At 35.8% G+C, this 11,219-nt stretch overlaps 1 protein-coding gene across 1 annotated transcript; it reads left to right on the plus strand.

Annotated features, from left to right (window-relative positions):
- The first annotated feature begins 4,234 nt into the window (after nucleotides 1-4,234).
- LOC107084274 (apolipoprotein L3-like) lies at nucleotides 4,235-6,947 on the plus strand. The gene is made up of 3 exons (XM_015374030.1): nucleotides 4,235-4,353; nucleotides 4,495-4,683; nucleotides 6,401-6,947. The coding sequence occupies exons 1-3, from the start codon at nucleotides 4,282-4,284 to the stop codon at nucleotides 6,824-6,826; spliced, it is 687 nt and encodes a 228-aa protein (XP_015229516.1). The 5' UTR covers nucleotides 4,235-4,281; the 3' UTR covers nucleotides 6,827-6,947.
- Nucleotides 6,948-11,219: the final 4,272 nt, after the last annotated feature.

Consider the following 11,219-nt stretch of genomic DNA (forward strand, 5'->3'; position numbering starts at 1 on the left):
AAGATAATGTCCTTTGTTAAAAATCCCCAAAGATTCTAAAGATACCAACTTTTTCTGTGAGACTCAAATACCAATCATAGTGTTCATGGTTAGATATTCTTTCACTTTTTGAAAGTAGCCTAGAGATCTTAAAAAAATAGTTGATAATTTTGTTTTTAAATTATCAAAATAAGTTAAGCCACGTTATACTAGAATCTAGTTAAAACTGTTTATATGAGAACCCCAATATGTGCAAATAAAAATCTTTCTCTTTTGCAGCCAAAACGTCAGCTATCAGCTGGGAGGAGCAGGATTAACCTTCCCACAAAGTCTCTGGATGATGAGCTGCTACATTGCAGATCCACTCCCCAATCTCCAACTAAACCTGCACAGGTTTGCTTTGTGATTAAATTACTTTTTTCAAATTTAAAATTGTCTATTAAAAGAAAAATAATAACATAAATTAAGTCAAATTTTGCTATCTCCATTTTGCTATTCTCTTATATGCTGTGGACTTTGGCTCCTGTTTTTTTTTTTTTTTTTTTTATTTAGAGAAATTTAGGAGACACTACTCTGTGGGCAGTTTTACCAAACACATGGTCAAGACAAAATTCTGGACAACATGAAGTTGTTGATGACAGAGACAAGAAGGTAGGAATGTCAAAGAGAGAAATTCGACTAACTGCAATTTGCATAATCAATGGGCAACACCATGGAGCCAGCGGCGGATCTGGAGGGGTGGCCTTCCTATGGCCAACCACTGACCAACCTTCTGAATCTTTTAGTTAAATTTGTTTTAGCAAAATAATAACACTTTTCTCAGGACTTGTTTCTAAAACAATGTTTCTAACAATGAAAATGGAAAAAAAAAAAAAAGATAAGCCGTACCTGCCAAGAGTTTCACCCTCAGTCGCAGGAACGGGCCTCTCTTAGATGAGAAAACGGATTGAAATATCTCTCAAGTAGCTACTTTTATCTTGTCCCTAATGTTTTCATATTTTTTATCCATAATGGCATCAAAGGGGGTATTCTTGTTGGCAGATAAATTCAATTAAATGCCTTTTTGACACTGTAACAGAGACCTGTATGAATTGATGTGTTACATTCAGTGTTTAACGAATATGTTCTTTTGCTATCAACACTATTCTATCTATTTGATTTTGATTTAATCCCTTGTCAGGGATTAAAGTGGCCCCCTTACCAGGTAATTTGTTGTTAACCACCAGGATGTAAATCATAACCTCTGGGTGATGCAGTTCTTTTCTAAACCAGAGGATGGCAGCAGTGACACAATCATGTAGAATGTCCTACTTTGACATTTCATTGTTTCTGCCAATATAAGCAGATCTAAAAAAACATTTGAAAATGTAACTTAACATCATTAGGCCTTTGTTACAATTAGAATTCAATCATCTCCATTAATTTCTGGTTTCTATTTCTCTTTCAAACAGACCTATCAAGAGAATTCTACTCCACCACCACTTCCGATAAGGACATGGTCAAGACAAAATTCTGGACAAAATGAAACCACTGATAATGACAGAGAGAGGGTAATATATGTTTCTTTTAGGGCCAGAAAAATCAGTAAGATTAAACAGGCAACCTGTATGATTAACAGTTGGCAGACAAAAATTGTTTTCAAGGTATACTCTTATTTGTTTACTCTGACCTATGTCAGCATGAGACCAAGTGTATGATCACCTGCAGCTTTTAAAGTTGTGCCATAAACAATTTTTTTTGTAACTAGGATGGATCATCTGTTTCCTACAAGGCAAAGACACGTGAGTGATGAGATTGAAATATTTGATGTCCCATTGATGTTATTTGCCCCTTTGCCATTTCAAAATTTTGCAATTTTTGGATATATATTTTTATATCCAACCTTTGGACAAATTACATTTTGCACTGCCTATTTGTCAGTTTTAAGTTGCCTTGGGCACATTCTGTATCCATTTTTTTTTTTATTTTATTTAGCTTTAATAAAAGAATATCTTCAACAGTCTATTTCAGGGAAATCCTTTAACGTGATTTCAGTAAGTAAAATGCACGAACAGCTGATTAATCATAGTTCCTTCTGTTGGTTAAGTAAGGGATTGTATGAATTATAAGCAATAATTCATTATTTTGAAGGTGGTTTACTATTTTAAATGAAAATGGCTGAAAACAAGTGACATGAATTAAAGGTATCATTTTAGATTGAACATGGTATGACATCTCTCTGTGTTTTCCTCCAGTCATTTGGTAAAAAGGTGAACTGGTGGTGCATCCATGTCAATATCTTTTACTTTGAGCTAAGCCCTGCCCTGCCTCTTAAATGCATCTGCTAAGGCTCTGTGGGAGCACATTCAGCTAATCAAAATGTCACACATCTTGTTTTGGTCGACATATGGTTCTCAACAGTCCACCTAGTGGTGAAATTTCACTCGCATGTCCTGCAATGTAAGCTGGCTGACCAAAATTGGAAATACTTTATGCATAAGGTTTTAGCATGTCTATTTCGTTCAGTGACTAATTAGAACGCTACCATCAAAAGTATCAAGAGAAATAAACTTTTTCTGATAAGTACGGCTTTAATGTTTTTCGGTTTAAGGAGAAAAATCATTGAAATGAATATTCATATCTGGCGAAGGGGCAAATTGGAGGCCTTTGTTACTAAACTGTTTTTGTTAATGTGCAGCATGGAGGGATGTTGTGAGGGATCTCCAATTGAAAGGATTATCCATAGAACAGTAAGTAAACTCTTACTTTAGTTGTTGTCGTTACTTTTTAATAAGACATTTCCTGATAGTTGGTTTTGGAATATAGAACCAGTGATGTCAAAAGAATTAATGTTTATTACTCAAGTAGAACTATAAATCATACTGTTTAAAATACTTTTGTAGGAGTTAAGAGTTTCATATTAAGCTTTTTACTCAAGTAAAATTGTAAAAGTACAATTTTTGAAACTGCCTAAAGTATAAAAGTAAAAGTAATGCAGGAAAAATTTTGACACGGATGCTTTAAATGTTATACTGGTTATTGAACTACCTTAATAAAGGAACATGTTTCTACAATTCTGGATGATAACTTCCTTATACTTTTCTTTTGTTTTATAACCAATGGTAACATTGTCAAATTTAACATTGCATCCTCTTAAAAGAGTATGTGGTATGTGGTTAACAACAAGTTGTTGTAGTACTGAGTATAACTACAAGATAATTATTTTTCTGGATGAAACAAATTATTCTGTTGGTTGTAATTTTTTTATATATATCAACATGCCATAACAAAAACTGGATTAAATGAAACAAAACTAAAGAATATATTTCTAAAATTTGAGAGGTAGACAGTAGAGATAATTGCAAAAAACAGAGAGTAGAAGTAAAAACTTGCCTAAACAATGATTACGCCAGCAAAATATAGATAACCAAAATTTCTGCTTAAGTGAGGTAATGAAGTATTTGTACTTTGTTACCTCTGTCAAGAACACAATGCAGTGGAATAGTTGGTAGCCCTGCAGCCTTGCAGAAAAAATACCCAAGGTTGAAGTCTCAGCCTCGGGTCACTGCAGCTCCCTTACACATACATAGCTGTTGAATAGTTATTCTGAATTGCCCCTGGCTAAAAATCAATGGATAAATATACATTTTGTATTATACACATGTATTACATCTAAGTTTTTCAGCTAATCCAAGCTTTGTAATTGCCTCTAAGTACATGCTCCAAATCAGTGGCCCTCAAAAATGTCACACTTAGGCTGTCTAAATATCTTCATACTAGCAGACATTTGGACTTTTTTCAGAAAAAGAACTGACCACCCACTGAGAAAAGGGTGGAAAACCTGCCAATATCAAAATGGATATTAACACAATGTTGAATTCAGATTATTCTGATTGTTCTCAAAATAATCCACACTAGTTTTCTTTTAAAAATATCAGTTTTGTATTAATGGTCAAAGTATTTGAAAAATGTATATTTAGCTTTCAGTCCACTTAGTTTAATTAGCACTGTAGTTTATTTATAATTGGTCCATAACACCTAACGGCAACCTGAATCTGAACAATGCTAAGACAAAACTATTAGTTTTAATATTATAATCTAAATGTCATTATTTTATAACTTAAATGACTGAAGTATAGAAGATAAACTTTACCCTCATTGGTAACAGTGAGTGTAACTAAAGGGGTACTTTACAGGTAGCTGAAATGTTTTGAACCTTTTTACTCAACTGTTTAAACTACTCGAATATTATTGGTATATTCCAGAGTCGTTACTGTCAAAGCTGAGCATCTGTACAAAGCAATCCAGTCTTACATTGAGCTGATGGACAGACATGGTGGAGAGCTTAAGGAGCTCATCTTAGAGCTACAGAATATTGCGGACAACTTGGATAAGGTAATGTCACATTATTTAGTTCTACACAACAAATGGAAGTCAATGTCCATATATGCAAATCAGAGGCATGCAGAGCTGCCTTTCTCTCCTTTGAATGCCGTAGTACCTTTTGCTGAGTCAAGCTCCTCTAATCATTTTAAGGTTTCAAAAGGAACCAAGATTGCTGGTATCACTGGAGGTGCATCATCAGTTGCAGGAGGGGTGGCAGCTGCCGCCGGGGTGATTCTGGCCCCTTTCACAGCGGGAGCCTCACTGGCCCTCACTGTGGTTGGTGCTGGTGTGGCTGCAGCCGGCGGTGTCACTGGTGCATCAGCAGCCATTGCAAACAAGGTAACCTAAAGCTTATTGTTAATGGCTTATTTAGATATAAGACTGCCCCTAATTAGACAATAATACAGCTGCAGAGTGATCGATAGGTTGCAATGATATATTACTTTAACTGAAATCACACATTTTGTGAAAACCTCTCCGTTTTCTGCTCAAATTTTTTTTTCCACAATCTTCAATTTTGTGTTTTATTAAGATTTTTTGATTGGACTGCATACACTAAAACTGTCAGGATTTGGTTGTGGTTTGTTGACCCAAATGCAGAGACAGGGAGGCAGAGGTGATTTTCTTGTGGGTTTAATTAAAGGTTAACTGAACACAGAGGCAGGAAATACAAAAATCCAAACATGAAAAAAAGTCCAAACAAACCGGAAACCAGGAATCCAAAAATCAAAACATGAAAACAAAGTCAAAACAAACCAGAAACCATGGAGACACAAGGGGGGATACTATCACGAGGAGAAAGGCTCAGAGAGACGTTGGAGGAAGTTAGACGAGAAGTTACAAGGAACCAGCACTGAAGAACTGCACAGAGAGAGTATTTATGGGAGACTGAAACAAAGACAGAGCTAACGAGCAGATTGGGAGCAAGTGTGAACAGAGCAGAAACGGGAAAGGAGCTAGGGAAAAAGGAGAACACAAGAGGGCAGCAGAGGGCAACAAATAAAAACCTGAGAACTGAAAATAACATAACAAGATAAGAATGAAACCACTAAAACTAGATCTCATGTAACAAAGTAAAACAGAACCAAGGCTATAACAAAAACATGACTGAAGTGGAGGGAAAATGACCCATAATCAAAAACCTTTGGGCTTTCATGATTTGGACAATAAGATAGTTTTCCATAAAGCTATTTAAAATAGCTCAAGTTCAGAATGACTGGATGAAAAATATCTGAACGGTCATTTTCAAGCCTTTTCAGCCGTATTCCTGGACATTGACTGAACCTTTATAGCACATGTATCCTTTATACTTTAAAATAAAGTAGCGGTGTGTTAAAAGGACAGTATCCTGCATATTTTTAAAATATATTTTACACATTTCTTTAAATCAAACAAACGTTAACTTTGTTTACTAACTAGCTGTGGGTCTTATTATTTTTTGATAAATAAAAATATTAAATCCACAACTTTATTTTTCTTTCAATTCACAAATATGTACTATTTTTTTGTTGCTCTGCAATGCATAAAAAAGAAAAAGAAACCAATTTTTTTGTGTGTCTTTTGTAACTTGTCAAGTGTAATATTTTGACAGGTCTGAAAACTAAGTAGACGTAACTGGCAAAATCTGTATTTGGTGTATATAGTGTAAATGGATTGCACTTTGTTGAGAAAAAGAAATAAAAAAGGCAGTAACAGGAGTCCTTTACATTATTAATGTTGCTGTATAATTGCAAATTGAAATGTTGTTGCACTTTTGTTGATTTATACCCTATTGGATGTGAACTTATTTTCATCTATGTTTTCTAAAATGTATGCTCTTTCATTTTGTCTTCAGCTGACAAATATACAAAAGTATTAAAAGTTTCCATATTGTCTTACAAATATAGCAAACTTACCTACAACAAAACAGAAAATGGTTCCCAGTTAACAATAAATATATGAGGTACAGTTTTTTTTCCCAGATGTATGTAATAATTAGGAACAATAAACCCAAAGCAAAATAGTCCTGATAACATTTTTCTGTGTGTAATTTTTACATTTCTGATGTGTTTTTCAGGCAAATTTAACTCAAGACAATAAGAAAATCGAAAAAACCTTGCAGGAATTTAAGGAACGTTCTGAAGAAATTCTAACATGCTTGAAGTTCATCAATGAAGGCATGGACCTGCTGAAGCAGCATGGTCTGGCTCCTCTTGAAGACATGGTGGATAAAAAGAGGCTGAATTCGTGGACGGCAGTCTCTGTGGTGCAGCTCACTCTAGGGAAAGCGAGTGCCATAGCATCAGATAAGAGCAGCAATGCTTCTGGAATGCTGGATGGCTTCAAACTTGGCATGGATTACTACTTCACCAAAGATGGGAGGAAAGTGAAGAGAGGTCTCGAGTCAAAGCTCGCAAAGAAGCTCCGGAAAATAGCAGAAGACCTTGACCTTGCATTGAAAGAGCTTCATAAAATAAAAGATGTCTTCAGTGAGAGTGCCTAAAGATATTAAGTATTTTACAGAGTAGAGCTTTGGGATTTAGATCCGGTTATGGTTTGATTTGGGTTTCTTATAGAATAAAGTAGAATTTTAAAATGTTAATCATCATAGATTCAATGATTATAAACACTAGATTATGTGCTTGTATCTGTATTTAATCATATCTAGTATATTGGCTGCTTTGAAAAAACCTTGTGATTTTAATGAATGAGCCCTACATAATAAAGTTCTGCAGACAATGATCAGCTATTACAGCAAAATAAGTACTGCTATTTGTGTCTATCTTTAGTGTAGCTTTACTGTCTCTTCTTGACATTAAATGTAACTTCAATGCACACAATTACCTCTAGGGGGCAATCCAGTTTAACTCTCTACTAATGACTGTCCTGAACAGACTCAACCCCACTTAACTCTATTTATTCACTGGAATGCTGATTGTCCTTTGATAGTATGGGGTGGAAAAAAGCCACAGGCTTCCATATTGGTACTCCCTAGTTAGACTGGTATCAATGTGAACAATATATGCGCTACATCATCGAACAACGTTGATGTTCTCATGTTTAGTTTTGAAACTTTCAAAATAAAGAGAAATTCATCACTTCGCCACACACTTGCTGTTTCATAGTATAAGTAGTTTAATGTAACTTATGGTTAAAAAAAAAAAAAGGCACATCACATTGCATAGTCATTATGAAGTCAATGAAATCTATAAATCACTTAATATAAAATATAATGCCAATCACCACAACTAAATGTATGCGTTGATGGAGCACAATAATACAGATGTGGCAAAAGTGATAAATTTATTATATATATTTATGATATACATTTATTGATTGCATTGTTATGGTAATAAGATATTGCATATAATTTCAAGATTTTACATCAAGACTGAATTACAAGTGCATGTCTTTTAATGCAATAGTATTTTTCTATTTGCAAATTTTGCATGCATGATGCCATATACTTTTTTGCTGTGTCTATGCATTAGCCTTTAAAAATGTTTGAGTTGGGGGTTTTTTCACCAATATAACATGCAATAGGTTTTAGCACATGACTGGAATGATAAATACACCAAACACTACAAAAACGACAGCGTCATCCACATATATAGAATTACTACATTGACATTTCACTGTGAATTACTTTCTATTTACTCTACTTTCAATTTTCTAACATTAGACACAATGTCAATGGCTCAGTCAATGGAGTCAGTGTGAGATAGCCAGACTAATGTTACGTTACATACTATACTATGGTATACATGGCCGTATATATGGATTTTCTTGGTTAGTAAATCCACCGACTGTGAAATCACCTTTGAAACATCGTCTCACAGCTGACAAACTGCTTTTTTTGCAGCTAAATGTTACAAACGTAGGCCTTTTTACTGTGCATGCCCGTGGGAGTGGGGAGTACCAATATGCCGGCCGGTTGCTTCACTTTGTTCGGGCAAACAGCAATCTAGTAAAAAATAGAGATCAGTGCTCAACCCCCAGAGACCAACAGCAGACAAGAACATATGCTGCACAGCAGAAAGAATATGTATCTAACCAAACATCTTTACCTAAACATGTAAGGCAAGGCAAGGCAAATTTATTTGTATAGCACAATTCAGTACACAATTCAGTGCTTTACATGAATAAAATATAGGAAAATAAAACAGAATCAAAGCAAGTAGGAAAAAAAATTTTAAAAACGCAGAAACAAAAAAAGAACATTAAAAACAGCTGGACTAAAGAAAATAAAAAAGTTGAACTAATGATTTTTCAGGTGAACTGTTTAACTAGAACAGTCCAAGGCAATCCAAAACAAATGTGTTCGTCCAAATGTACAGGTACATCTGAACAGATTTGAGTTTTGTTGAAGATTATTTCAAAGCTTCATTGTTTCAGTAAATTAATTTAAAAAACAACAACAGAACAATAATATATTCCAGGCAGTTATTGTGTGTAAATAATTATGACTTACCGTTACCAAAACTGAAAATGTGGTTTTTACAAGTTTATTAAACAAATAAATTAAAAACTGGATTTTTTTTTTCAAATACTGATGTGGTCCTAACCAGAGCTGTCCTAATCATGTGTTTGGGGATCATTCACTTGAATATTTTAAATCCATTACTCCTGCATAGTTAAGTTCAATTTGGAAGAAAATTAATCTAATTGAAATCAGACCAAGATTGGGATGAGCCTGCTAATGACTCGGGTGTGGTAAACGTGTAACGTCTAAACAATACAACACACTGGTCTCTAAGGGCTGCCTTTTGGCTACCACTGACCTTTCCATTCAATGGGAAGACTGTTTGCCTCTTTAAAATGTTGCTGGAGTCCTTTCCTCAGAAGATATTTGCCCCTAAACCTCTAAAGACTTCTGACTTACAATTGAAGATGTCCGGCTGACCCTTCACAAGGAAGGAAGGCCACAATAAGTTGTTTCTAAAGAGGAAGGCTCACAGAATGCCGTATTCAATCATATTATCGGAAAGCTGAGTGGAAGGAAAATAATTCGTGGATAACTCTGCTAAACCTAGGTTTAAAATGAATATGAAGCAAAGCTCATTATAGAGTTTTAAAGAGAATTTGCAGATTGTGGAGATAGGTATAGGCTGTGAATGCTCAAGGACAACTTCAAAAGTCTCATATCAGATAGAAAGTGAACATATAGGGACACCAAATAAAAAAAAATTAAAAAAAATTTTTACAAACAGAACACCACTCAGCTTAAAAAAAGACTCAAACAAATACTCAACATAAGACTGGGATAAAAATCAACAAGAGCAAGCACAAACATAATAGGAAGGAAACATGAGAGCCAGACTTCCAAATGAGACAGAAAACTACAAAAAAGAACCTAGAAAATAAAAACTAGCTCTCCAAATGCAAGACTTGTATCTATATATATAAAAAAAATAACGAATGACAAGGAAATATGTGTTTTACCTTTTCAGGTAGATTATTGAAGATAATTCACGTATACTTACTTACTGTATACTTACTGTATAAGAAACATCACAAGAAAATGGCTGTAACACAGGAAACTGAATGAAACAGATAGTGCCAATAAGTTCTAATGATTCAAGCGAATTGTCTCAGATACACTCAAACACAAACCCAAAAAACAAACACACATACAAAGACATAATCCAAAAAAAAAACAAGCTAATGTTTCAGCATTTTTGACTTATTTTCAGCTAGAGAACATGAATGCTGGCATGCTGTCAGCTTTTCAAAATATTACTGCATACGTCCTGTCTTCTAATTAGCTACAGTAACTCTGCCGTTCCAAACAAAAATAAAAAAGCCTGCTGTTTTTTAAAAAATACTTTGAAACTTGTGGCAGGCAAAGAAAATGCTACCTCACACCCTTGCAACAAAGAGAGAATAAAGGATAATTATGACCTATATTTGACATATGGAAATATAACTATATTTTGATTTGCTACCTGAAAGACAAACCATCAAAGGCTGAATTTGAATTCAGAAATTCAAATTTCTGAATACAGATCTGTTACACAGATCTCGATGCTGTGTAACAGATCCGGCCTTCGGTAGGTGCATCCTCGAAATTTTAATTCAGCCTTTGATGGTTTGTCTTTAAGGTAGCAATTCAAAACTTCCATAACTTCCATATGTCAACTATAAGTCATAATAGAATCTAAACTACAAATAAAAAATGATTTTTGACACATCTCATTGGTTTTCACCTTATAAATGATATATTCAGAAACATAATATCCATCCATCCATCTTCCTCCACTTATCGGGGGTCGGGTCGCGGGGGCAGCAGCTTAAGAAGGGAGGCCCAGACTTCCCTCTCCCCAGCCACTTCTTCTAGCCCCTCAGGAGGGAACCCCAAGCAATGCGGACCAGACTCTGAAACCGGTCATACAGGGACCTGACAGCCCGTATCAAAGGGCCTGGCACCTCATACTCCCGGAGAACGCCCCACAGGGCTCCCCAAGAAACACGGTCAAACACCTTCTCCAAGTCCACAAAGCACATGTAGACTGGTTGGGCGAACTCCCATGCACCCTCCAGGACCCTGATGAGGTTGCAGAGCTGGTCCAGCGTTCCACGACCAGGACAAAAACCACACTGCTCTTCCTGAATCCGAGGTTCGACTATCCGACGGACCCTTCTCTCCAGCTGAATAGACCTTGCCGGGGAGGCTTAAGAGTGTGACTCCCCTGTAATTGGAGCACACCCTCCGGTCCCCCTTTTTGAATAGGGGGACAACCACCCCAGTCTGCCAATCCAGGGGAACTGCCTCTGATGTCCATGCAATGCAGCAGAGTCGCGTCAGCCAACACAACCCTACAACATCCAGGACCTTGAGGAACTCGGGGCGGATCTCATCCACCCTGGGGGCCCTACCACCGAGGAGCTTTTTAACC

The sequence above is a fragment of the Cyprinodon variegatus genome, unplaced genomic scaffold, assembly GCF_000732505.1.
Source record: "Cyprinodon variegatus isolate N-32 unplaced genomic scaffold, C_variegatus-1.0 Scaffold96, whole genome shotgun sequence".
Taxonomy (NCBI): domain Eukaryota; kingdom Metazoa; phylum Chordata; class Actinopteri; order Cyprinodontiformes; family Cyprinodontidae; genus Cyprinodon; species Cyprinodon variegatus.